The sequence below is a fragment of the Eumetopias jubatus genome, unplaced genomic scaffold, assembly GCF_037043125.1.
Source record: "Eumetopias jubatus isolate StellerSeaLion01/CBP00866 unplaced genomic scaffold, mEumJub1_p1.0 scaffold_1, whole genome shotgun sequence".
In the NCBI taxonomy this organism is placed as follows: domain Eukaryota; kingdom Metazoa; phylum Chordata; class Mammalia; order Carnivora; family Otariidae; genus Eumetopias; species Eumetopias jubatus.
Genome location: NW_028274807.1, coordinates 112,310,482 through 112,322,922, shown reverse-complemented (window position 1 = coordinate 112,322,922; position 12,441 = coordinate 112,310,482). Strand labels below are relative to the sequence as shown.

The 12,441-nt window shown below is 37.3% G+C and overlaps 2 protein-coding genes across 8 annotated transcripts in view; one reads left to right on the top strand and one right to left on the bottom strand.

Annotated features, from left to right (window-relative positions):
* HPS3 (HPS3 biogenesis of lysosomal organelles complex 2 subunit 1) overlaps positions 1 to 4,246 on the top strand; it is a 38,025-nt gene extending 33,779 nt beyond the window's left edge. Inside the window, exons 16-17 of one of the 4 annotated variants that reach the window (XR_003609204.2) lie at positions 563 to 657; positions 4,026 to 4,112. Coding sequence is in view for 2 of the 4 variants with exons in the window: in XM_028103035.2 (XP_027958836.1) it covers positions 567 to 657; positions 4,026 to 4,156 (222 nt within the window). In the remaining 2 variants the exon portion in view is untranslated. The other 3 variants (XR_003609205.2, XM_028103035.2, XM_028103036.2) reach the window with 3 other exon arrangements.
* LOC114208972 (ceruloplasmin) overlaps positions 1 to 12,441 on the bottom strand; it is a 57,834-nt gene that overhangs the window by 5,701 nt on the left and 39,692 nt on the right. For 2 of the 4 annotated variants that reach the window (XR_003609202.2, XM_028103034.2), the window contains exons 16-17: positions 11,948 to 12,164; positions 11,408 to 11,547 (exon numbers count right to left, since the gene is read on the bottom strand). Coding sequence is in view for 3 of the 4 variants with exons in the window: in XM_028103034.2 (XP_027958835.1) it covers positions 11,408 to 11,547; positions 11,948 to 12,164 (357 nt within the window). In the remaining variant the exon portion in view is untranslated. Of the gene's footprint in view, positions 1 to 4,386; positions 5,708 to 10,127; positions 10,291 to 11,407; positions 11,548 to 11,947; positions 12,165 to 12,441 lie in introns of those variants that run through there. The other 2 variants (XM_028103032.2, XM_028103031.2) reach the window with 2 other exon arrangements.

Sequence of the window (12,441 nt, the reverse complement as noted above, 5' to 3'; positions counted from 1 at the left end):
CTCACAGGTCTGGATGGGGCAAAGGAGCAAATATGTTTTAATATGTTACGTGCTTTGTGTACTGTTAGAGGCTATTAAAATATGTGGTGATTGTATGTTATCTTCAATTAAAAACCTCATTTGGAAATAAAGCAGGATATTACCTGAAGATTTGGGAAACAACGGATGATGGGAAAATATTTTCTGGGCTATATGGTCTTTAGCTTAGAAATTAGAAGAGTTTTAAACTTTAGTACTCCTCCCTCCCTCCCACCTTCCCTCCCTTCCTCCCTTCCTTCTTGTTACCTAAGATGATAACAGGACATGTCTGTGTTTCTTCTTGAGAATAACAAAGTACATATGCACAGCATACATATCATTAGATTTTCAAGTTACAAACCTGATTTATGGTATAGTTTAAACAGAAGACTGGCTGCTGATATAACTTCTGTTGTAACACAAAGTGTGGCACCTTAACCAACATGATGTATTTTTGCCCTGTGCTTTCCTGCACAATCTTACTCTCGTTGGAAATTTGAATGTAAAATGCATCAAACTTAAAATGTATTCATTTTTTCCTAAGATAGACTTTGTGGTGGAAAAAACTGCTGCCTGAACTTTGTCACAGAATAAAATGTGGTGGAGAGAAAGGTCAGCTTTACCTGTCATCATTAAAAGGTAAAATGATCATTTTTGCTTGATTATAAATTTGAGTCCTAATTTTCGTTTCCATAATTTGCTAAAGGCTTGCTTTCTCTGTTTTTTTCATGAGGTTCTCAAATGAGGTGAAGAGGGTCTTAGGAGAATCATCTTAAGGGTTTATTTCCGCATTGATATGCTCCCCCATCATGTTGGATATTCATTTATCTCTTCTAGCCCATGGAGCTGATTCTTTTAAGTCAATCTTTTCAAACACTTAGCAAATGATCATAGTCATAGAAACTCACAACCTCAGTATTTTAAAAACTTGAATAGCCAATTGCATTTTTTATTGATGATCTGAGTGCTTAATTTATTTCATATAGAAAATTAAGATTATTATTATTATTAATTATAATTGTAAGCCAGTATTGAGGAATAACAAGGTTCTCAAGGATTTAAAAGTTGACTATCAGGGCACCTGGGTGGCTCAGATGGTTAAGCGTCTGCCTTTGGCTCAGGTCATGATCCCAGGGTCCTGGGATGGAGTCCCGCATCGGGCTCCCTGTTAGGCGGGGAGCCTGCTTCTCCCTCTGCCTCTGCCTCTCTCTCTCTCTCTCTCTCTCTCTCTCTCTCTGACTCTCATGAATAAATAAATAAAACATTTAAAAAAATAAATAAAAGTTGACTATAAATTATGCAGTGTTTTGCAGCATAGGTATTGTTTGAATTTGCATAATTTGTAGTCACTTATAATTTGGTTATCAATTTCTCTAGTCTTATGTGTTAATATCACTAGATAATTGTTGGCCTGATGACCAAGGGTGTGGTTATATTGATCTCATTGTGCATAAAAGATTAGAAATTGACAGTGCTGGAATTGTGTTTTCCAGCTGACGTGATTGGTTTTTAAAGTGTTAGGCGGAGCCAGTGGCCATAGGAGGGTGTTTTTCTGAAGATGCCCATTTAAGTAAAGTTGCATGCTTGTGACTGGGAAGATGTTGTGATTTGATACTAACTTTTTGTCCTACTCATCTCCCTGAGTGAATTTTTGCTTTTCAGAAGGTGGAAATGTCAGATATTTTATGTCCTTGTCCCCCTTGCGTCACGTTTGTCACATAACTTGGAGCCGATTATTTGTGTGGGTGGATCGCTTTGCAGAACAGCTATCCCACATCTTCATACCTCAGTAGCACCATTATCTCAGTCAAAGGACTTCATCCTTTCCTCATCCATATCCATGTCCTCTCTACCCGTAACCTACCCATAATCATTCCTCCAAATGTTCCATTTTTCTGTATCATCAAACTATGTCAGTGCATGTGCATAGACATATGCATGTATGTATGTATGTGTGTGATGTGTGTGGCTCATTAGACTAAGTGCTGGGTGAGATTTATGTTTACTAGACTCCAAAACCTCAAGAGCTGGTATAGCATTTTACTCATTTTTCCTGTTGTGCCCACCTTACCAGCAATATGCCTGTCCATAGGAAGCATTCTCTATTTATTGATTTGAAGGGAAGACACCTGAATAATTTCAGGTCCATTTTCAAGGGAGTTGTAGTGCACTGAGAGGAGACGAGGACTAGAGTCTGGAGACCTGGTTACTGAGTGACCAGAAGCAGGTCAATGTTTTAGTATCCTGAGACTAATGAGAAGTTCAGAATTGACTCTAGAATAAACGTTAGGCAAAATCGTAAGATGGCAAGATTGGAGATGGAGGTTGGGAATCTATGTAATATGCTTAGGAACTTGGGTTTCTTATCTCTCTAATACAGCATTTCTCAGCCTTGGCACTATTTACATTTTGGACTGATAATTCTTTTGTGTATATGCATTTTAGGATGTTTAGCAGCATTCCTTGCCGCTAAATACCAGCAGCACTCCCCCAGTTATGATGAACAAAAATGTCTCCAGACATTTCCAGATGTCCCTGGGGAGCAAAATCATGCTGGTTGAGAACCATTGCACGAATGCAGAGCCATTGAAACTGGGGCTAGTGATTGGCTTGTTTCCAGGAAATATTTGTTACTGTTTTTGTGGTAATGGACTGTGTTTATTATTAAAAATGTTACTACTGTAGTAAATTACAAAAATGAAGTTTGGAAAGTCATTTAAAATCCCATCAGCCAGACATAACTATTTTTATCATCTGATGAATATTTTCTAGACACACTGGAGGATTTAAATTCCTCTACAGATTTAAGATATTGACCTTATTCTTGGAGTTATAACCTATATTAGCCCCTCACTGGTTGGCAGAAGAGGAGGATTGGGCAGTGGCAAGATTTTTGTTGCCTCTATAACCTCAATACTGGCCCCCAACTCAGTTTTTTTAAACTTATGATACTATTTATAGACTCCACATTTAGGCTAAGAATAAACTGGTTTGATAGGGAAGTATTGATAATTCATGTTTTTCATACGAGTTTTGCAAACTATTTAGTAGTCATTGTTTATTGTTTCTATTAATATTTTAGATATGCATCATTGTATTTTATTTAATTCTCAAAGGACTCTAGAAGCTAGCAGTTGGTACCCCCTCATTATAGTTGAAGAAACTGGGACTCTTAAGTGACTTTCTTAAAGTCACAGAATCTGTCTGATTCCAGAGTTCGGGATCTTTCTCATACATCACGGCTGACCCATTCATTAACTTTTTAGCAACATGGGCATGTTTTGTGTAAGGGATGCTTTAGGTTGCTGAATATTAGAGAGATGACTTTGGATGGATGCACACACATCTGAGCAAGAGATTTTATATTTTGGTCACTCTGCAGATAGAGTAAGTGGTGGGCAGGTGAGGATCACACAGGGAATGGCGCTGGTGTTTATTGCCAACACTGTTCTTAAGTGTCACCCCCTCTCTTCCCAGCAGAGGGCAGCATGTATGTATCAAGAAGCAGTGGAATCATTAAAATTATAAAAATGTTTCCTAAATCCCTTAGTAATTGAGGATGTACACGAGAGTACCTTATTTTACAGTTTGAAAAAAATGGCCATGAAATCTCATAGTAGAGAGGAACTGATTTAGGAAAATGTCATCCATCAATTAGTAGTGTCTCCTGTCCCAGCAATCTTTATAAATTAGCTGCAGTGTAGCCCTAACATTAAAGACAGTGTCCAAATTATTTTAGTTTTCTTTAGAGGCTAATAAAAGCATATTGAAAAATAATGCAATGAAGCAGTAAATCAAAATTGCATGGATCTAATATAAAATAAAATTCAGAGCATTTTAGAAAGAATGAAGAAGTAGTCTGTGGATTTAAAAGACCAATCTTTTTTTTCTTCCTGTTGTAGTTATAACATTTTGTTGCCTGACCTCGCTTCCAATTGGTTGAATGATAAGAAAATTGAATGAAAGACAGGCTTGCAGTTCTAACTCAGATACTGTCCTACCAACAGAAACGTTGTCAGTTGTTGCGGTGGAGCTAGAACTGAGGGATTTCCTGAATGTCCTCCCAGAAGATGGCACTGCAGCATTTTTCTTGCCATATCTTCTTTATTGCAGTCGAAAGAAAAAATCATTGACTTGAAGTTATCATTTGAAAAATACCACAATGCCATGGAAGACTGAAACAACTGAATGTCTAGTAAAAATGTAAATAAAGGATTTTCATATCAAATATGTACATTGGTTGCAGATGCTTTCAGGCTGCTTATGTTACCATGAAGTGGTATTATTAGTTTGGTACTTTATGACCTGCATCCAGAATGTAAAAAAAAAAAAGCTACAAAACTTAAGAATTTTCTCAAAGAAGGCATATGTTTTTAGAAGTAGACACTGACTTTTATTCCAAGGAACATCAAATCAGTGTTGTTAGAGAAGTGACAATCTTTTTCACCCCAGAAACACAAAGAAACATTTGGTGGGTATGTTTGAAAGAATGTCACTCCAAGTGGTCCCAAATTTAGTCTTCTTGATTTTTCCAGATTTCTCAATTAGGTCTCTTCTCCTCCTTCTCCTCCTTCTTCTTGAATAGTTTTCTTTGAGAAAGAGGTTAATGTTTTCCCACAGTAAGATTTCAAATTTTACTTTTCTGTTACTTTTAAAACTCATGCTGTGGTTTCTCCCTGAATCAATGAAGTAGAAATTTACAAAGTTAGTTGTCTTCTTGTCTGGCCATTAACATAATTTGTTGGATGCATGTTTTTCAGCCAAAGCCTTGTTTCTGTTTTTTTTATTGGTGTACTTTTTCTCTTTTAGCTAGAGTATATGTGAAAATAAAGAAATATATCATTGTATTCACAATTGTGTCTTCTTTTTCAGCCTCTTATTAAACAATTTTGAGTCCAAGTTCAGCTCATTGATAGTGTGCTTTGACTTTACTTAAGACTGGCCAAAAGCTACTCACCCAGCATCTGCCACAACTGTATTTTCAAACTTTTCTCCTGATGTTAGTGTTCATCTTTACCAGGATTTAATCTGTACAATTGTTTGTCAATTTTGCCTTTCTTCAGTTCCAGATTATTCTCCTTTTGACCATCTCTTCAAGGGTTCACAAAATCCAGATAGATTGGCATTATTTTAATTTTTTATTTTACCTTGTTTTATTTCATTTTAAAAATTTATTTTATTTAAAAAATTTAATTTTTAATTTATTATTTTAAAATAATTTTTTACTTTCTCTACACCTATGCCCTCATGTCCGCTGATTCATTAAGAATGATATCAGCACCATGTTAAAGGGATTGATGGGAAGCCAATGGTTGAAAACATTTCAATGAATCTTAATAGCAATCTTTGAAGAACCATCAAGGACAACATCTGGTCACAGATTTTGGGGGTGGGGGTGGAGAATACAGTTTTATAAAGTCCTGGTGGTGATATGAAGGACTTATGTAAATCAATAATAATTGTGTTAGAGTCAGTCATGTGTCTGTTGATCTTTTCATATGAAACAAAGTAACAGTTTCCGCCACAAATACATGAAAGTGTATGTTTTCAGTCTTTTTTTTTTATGCTTATAGCCATTCCAAAGTAAACTTTTTCTTCAGTACTTTCACGTACATTGTTATGAATCATTGTTTTTTTCTTTTTTTTTTCCACTTATCACCAATTTATTTCTTTCAGCCAGACTTGGTCTCTATAGAAAAAGAAATTTTAAGACCATTATAAACAATACAGTGGTCCCCCCTTATCCACGGCTTCAGTTACCCATGGTCAATGTAGTCCAGGGGCAGGTGTTCCTCAGATCAATAGTAGCTTAATGCTGTGTCACAATGCCTACGTCATTCACTTCATTTCATCTTATCATGTCGGCGTCTTATCATCTCACACCATAACAAGAACAAGAAGGATCACTATATCCTGAAGGATCAGGATGAGATGTTTTGAGAGAGAGAGAGACCACATTCATGTAACTTTTATTACAGTATATTATTAAAATTATTCTGTTTTGTTATTGTTGTTAATCTTTTACTGTGCCTAATTTATAAATGAGACTTTATCATAGGTATGTATGTACAGGAAAAAAATAGTATATATAGGTTCAGCACTATCCACGGTTTCAAGCATCCACTGGGGATCTTGGAACATATCCCCTATGGATAAGTGGGGTGACTACTCTATATGTCATACGGTTTAAATGTATTCTCATTTTTAAATATTAGTTGTTTTAATTATTCTTAATTCATTTCTGTTTTTCCATTTTTTAGTTTTCTTTTTTATTTAAAATCAATTCATTAACATACAGCGTTTTATTAGTTTCAGAGGTAGAGTTTAGTGATTCATCAGTTGCATATAACACCCAGTGCTCATTACATCAAGTGTCCTCCTTAATGCCCATCACCCAGTTACCACTTACCCCACCCTCCTCTCCTTCAGCCACCCTCAGTTTGTTTCCTATAGTTAAGAGTCTCTTATGGTTTGTCTCCTCTGATTTCATCCCATTTTATTTTTCCTTCCCTTCCCCTATGTTCATCTGTTTTGTTTCTTAAATTCCACACGAGTGAAATCATAGGATATCTGTCTTTCTCTGACTAACTTATCTCGCTTAGCATAATACCCCTTAGTTCCATCCACATCACTGCTACTGGCAAGATTTCATTCTTTTTTGATGGCTCAGCAATATTCCATTATATATATATATATATATATATATATATATATATATATATATATATCACATCTTCTTTATCCATTTATCTGTCGATGGACACCTGGCAGCAATGTCCATTTTTTTATATATTTAAAAACATGTCTCATTTTAGTACTGCTTTATTTAAAGAAAATTTACTTTGCTCCCTGCAAGATCTTCATTAATTATAAAGGGGAAAATAGTAACTTTATAGTAAAGAAACCTGGCAGAAATCTCCTTAATCAAACTCTCAAAGTTAACATAATCAGTAAGGGAAAAAAAACATCTTGTGCCTCTTGACATGTGTACAGAGAAAAACGATATCACTTCTGTAAGAATCTTGCCAAAAAATGTATAACCTGAATCTAATTATGAGGAAACATTGGAGAAACCCAAATTGAAGGACATTATACAAGGTGGCTGCCCTGTATTCTTTAAAAATGTCAAAGTTGGGGCACCTGGGTGGCTCAGTCCATTGAGCGACCAGCTCTTGATTTTGGCTCAGGTCATGATCTCAGGGTCATGAGATCAAGCCCTGTGTCGGTCTCCATGCTCAGTGGGGAGCCTGCTTGAGAGTCTCTCTCTCCTTCTCCCTCTGACTCTCCTCCCGGCCCCAGCTCTCTCTTTCTCAAATAGATAAGTAAATCTTGAAAAAACAGTCAAAGTTATAGAAGACAAAGAAACTGTTCCAGACTAAGAAGACAAGCCAACTGAACACAAGGTATGAGTGGGATTTTCTTTTTCTGTGAAGAATGTGATTAGAATAATTTGTGAAATTTGAAAATGGTCTGTAGTATTGAATCATCTTTAATTTCCTAATTTTGATAGGTGTATTATGTTTCTATATAACAATACCCTTATTTTTAGGAAATATATATTTACTATATATGTTTATTTAACTTTATATATAACTTTATATATGTATATTTACTATTGTATGTGTGTTAGAGAGGGAAGAGGGTCGGGGGCAGATAGGAGAGAGAACAGGAAGCAAATATGGCTATGTAAAATGTTAACAGTTGGAGAATTTGGGTGAAGGGTATATGGGAATTTTTTGTACTATTCTCACAACTTTTCTGTAAGTCTGAAATTATGTCCAAAAAAGTTCAAAAATTCCTTTTCATTGAATTAACAGGTGGTTAGATATTTACCAAGCAGAGTATTGGATTGGATTGGGGTAGTTACTAGAAATACAGAATATACAGTCCCTGCCTGAAAGTACCTGAAAGCTAGGCAAGCTTTTTTTCCTCCCGACCCCCCTAAAATGTTATCTGACTGGAGTAGAAATGTCACAGTCTAAAAAAAAGTACCTTTTATATTTATCAGAGAAGGTCTTTATTACGCTTCCTCTGGTAGGGGAAATGAAGCGTTACATTTAGTATATCAGGATATCTACAGTTATTTTCTAGTGATTTTTTTTCATTGTGGTGGAAATTGCCTGTCTCCTGGTGCATAATATTGAACAATTTTACTCTAACCTTCTGTGCTCCCTTTTCTGTGTCAGAGTAGACAGAAAATTTTCTAAGATTCAGAATTAATGTAGACTTACCCAAAGCTTTATCAAACTTTCATTTAAAGATAATTCAGACTGGTAAACATGGCTCCCCATCTTTCTGTTTATAGTTCAAGCTATCTTTTTTGTTCATTACCCCTTCTTGCGGTCTATACAATACCTTTTCCTTTTGTAGAAGTCGATTTCTCTTTAATCTTTTCCCCAATGTGTGTTTTCCCTTCCCGTTTGCGATTTATTCTACAGTTTTCTCTAAGGCTTTAAGAACAATCTCCCTTCTCTTAACCAAGCAATCCTCTCCCTCTCCTTCCAGGCTAATTCCCCAGGAGGAATCTTGACAGTGTCCGGGTGTGCATGATTAGCCTGCAGCCGCATCCTCTGCACATGAGGCATTTGCACACATGTATTTCCAGAATGCCTCCCTCAGTGCTCCCTCAGAGCAGGATCCATCGTTTTGTGTGGTGGCTTACGTGTGTGCTGATGTTCTTTAAACACTGCAGTTTTCTTTCTCATGTTTGACTCTTCACCTTGTTCCGTAGTGACTGGCATTGAACCCAGCGATTTATTTACCTCTGCCAGTCGTTGGCGTTCCGGTACTCCCAGTCCCCCTCTTTGTAATAAAGGCTTTAAGAGAGCCGTTTTTCACGTTATGAGGTGTCTGTGTAAAACCCGGGAGCAGAAATGAAAACTTGTCGTTTGCACTCACGGTTGATCTTTGAGTGACTTTTAATTTTTGAGAGATTTATTTCCATATTTTCTTCCACTTATATGTCCTCTTTAATGCCCGTTTTAAAGAGGAAATACATTTAAAACAAAGGCATTGTTTTCTCTACATCATTTCCCCCTGTTGGATTGGCCATCGCCAATTCCAACAATTCTGAACTCAGAAGACCCAAGAAACACCAAAGCCTGCAACCACACAGCAGGATTTCACTCTGTAGAACACATTTTGTGACTATTTACCCAGGAAAGGGCTGTTCCTTCTCCTGTGTTTCCTGTGCTTCAGGAGGGAGTATTATTGCTGGGCTGGGGGAAACATGGAATTTAGATTCAATTTTTTTTTCCTGGATCTTTGCTATAGTCTGAACGTTGGTGTCCCCCCAAATTCCTATGTTGAAAACCTATTGCCCATGGTTGACAGCAACTTGGTAGGGCCTTTGGGAGGTGATTGGGTCATGAGGGTGGAGCCCTTGTGAATGGGATTAGTGCCCTTGTCAAAGAGGCCCAAAGAGCTAGCTTGTCCCTTCCACCATGCAAGGATAAAATGAGAAGTCTGTAACCAAGAAAAGGGCTGTCACCCAACCATGCTGGCAACCCGATCTCAGGTTAACAGCCTCCAGAAATGTGAAAATAAGTATATGCTGTTTATAAACTACCTAGTCCGATATTTTGTTAGAGCAGCCTGAATGGACTAAGACAATCTCTGACAAACAATAATCAATAATACTTCCCCTCACCCCTAGAAGTAGAGAAAGATATTGTTTCTGCTGATTGACTATTTAAAATTATATTGATTTGGGGGGGGAGGAGTTTCTTGTGTACCAGACCTAGAAAAAAGTTAAATGTTTTCTATTAAGAAAGAAATTAAACCCTAAATGTGTCTTTTGTTAGTCTTTTGGTAAATGACACGACCACTCCCTTATATCAGTTTTAGGAATAATTGCACTGCCTTAAATTAGTGTCATTTGTATTAGCTGAGAGACTTCTGGTGCTGTTATCAGTACCAGCTTTTGGAGGATAAGCAGTATCCCACACCATTTAGCAGTAAAAAAAAATTCCTATTTGGAGGTAGGAAAGGAAGAAATGAGGGCAGTGAATTCACGAATGCTTCATACTGGGGGAAGTATTTAGGCAAAGTAGTGCATCTTAATTATAGTCATGCTGTGTGACTTCTAGAATTACTAACTCGATATTCACCTTCATTTGGTAGAACCGTGTAAGTAGTCTCCATTCCAGCATGAATGTGGTCAGTCACATGGCAGTGGAGTAACCAGATTCCAGGTGTCCTTGGAAACATTTCTAGAGTTTGGTATGTCCCAGGGAAAATGTCAAAGACATCAGAGCTATAAATGCCCCTGTGCTTAATTAGAAAAATGACAAATATTATATAATGTTTATTATATGTGAGAGTTCATTCAAATAATCTTTCATTGGCCAGCTCAGGGATATTGGGAAAAGTGGATGCATCTGTTAAAGAAAAAAGAGAGAGAGAGACCCCGCACATTTGTGTGTCCGAAACAAACAGGTATGTGGTCTTGGTACTGCTAAATGCCTGGCAGGAGGGGCCACGAAGTGGGTGTGAAGGGGAGATGTGATGAGAGTCCATTCATCCATTAGGACCACCTGGCCCCTCTAACACTTCAAATCCAGTTTGTCTTTTATCAGAGTGCTTGAGTTACACAAGGGAATTTAGCTGTGGCCTCGTTTTGGTCCTATCTCACTTTTGCTGAAGCTCTTCTAGATTAGCTGGTCTGTGAAACTTTGTGGCAGGGAGGGGAACGCAGGGCAGGAAAGGAGGCCCATGGAGAAGCCAGAACCAGAGGCAGTTCAGGTCGAGTCTAGACTAGACACAGAGTAGTTGGGGGGTATTTCTGCAAGGACAGAATTGAAAGTCCGCTAAGAATATAACATCTACGTAAAGCAAATACAGATAACAAAATGGCCTTTTCTGCAATGGGCTTTGTGGTAGTTTCTGAATTTTCTACATTAACTCAAAGGTAAGAAAAAGAGCTTTTGACTCCTGCTGAAATCGACACTGGGTGAGAAGCAGAAGTAGCGTCGAGATCTAGAGACTGATCAGTTGCCCGACACCAAAATGATAAACTTGTTCACTTCAGGCTGTTTAAGATTCAGAAGTTAGAACTGGTAAAGCTTATAATGAAGTCTTGACTCTACTCTCTGATCCATCATTATGTGAACATACCTAACCTCTCTGCTAACAATTCTATTCAAATGCCTTGGCCAGCAATATGTGAGCAGAATTCCACGAAAACCCACTAAAACTATAAATCCAATGTAGAGCCCAATTTGTAACAAAGGTTGGTAACAGCAACTGAAATTGCTGTGTGGCACACTCTTTGAAAATAATTTAGTTGTCTCTTGAAACTTTTTTTTCATGAGTCTCAGGAAATATTTTCTTCATTTGTATTAAAACATTTTCCAATAGAGCAAGAATAATGACCGTGGATCACTCTTACCTGGTACCTGAAGCTGTGGCCATGAAAATGTACCGAGTGCAAGTCGATTTCGTTGCCCATTCCCATCAGATACCAGTTGACTTCATCTCCCACGTGCATCGTGAGGCCTTGCAGGTTCCCAAACATTCTTCCATTAATAGCTGGGGAAATCACATGATTTTTTTTAAAATTACTTTTAAGGATATTTTAAATCAATGGCTGTTTCACTGAGCATATGATTACTAGGTTAATATATGAATCTTTTTGAGGTATTGGAAGTTATTTCACTATAGACAGGGAAATGAATACTTTAGGGTCAATAAGATCACACTGCTTTTCTAGTCCTTTAGCACCAAAAGCTGTAATCCTAATTGTGAATTTAAAAGAGAATGAGACTTTGGAATGGGGAGAGAAGTTAATAGGTGGTTTTTCCTTGAACAGAAGTCTACCTCACATACAGCGTGAGGCAGAACTGGTTTATTATAAAATGAATAGTCTCCAAACTAATTTTATTTGAAAGAAGAAAAGGGGGAACATAGGGCTGAAATAAATGTCTCATACCATGCATTTTATTGCTTTCTATGAATTCCTCATTGTCTTTGTTTACTTTCTCAGGGTGTTCAGAGTATGTTTTGATGTTGTCATCTATGTACCAGGATTCATTTTCATCAAAAACAAAAAACAGAAGGGAAAATTCCAGTTTTGTGATGGGATTGAATACTTTCGTGTAGTGTCCTCGGCAAACAATCAGTGGGCCAATTAATCCACTATAGAGATCCTGAAAACAAGCAAAACCTTTGGTCATCTTTGCGATAGAAGTCAGCATTTCAGAGAACTGGGACCTCGGGAATTTCAGAGGGACTGATTTAAGTCGTAGACTTTGCCTAATGTGGTGCTGTCAGGTCAGTCACTTTACACTTGTGGATAAGTTGGACTAATGGTGAGTAGTAGGTAGGTCAAATGGGTGATGCTGAAGTAACAGAAGTGTGTGCAGGGGCCAAATATTGGCTCAGCAAATGAGCAGCAATTTAAAAGAACCCCAAACAAATGGTGTT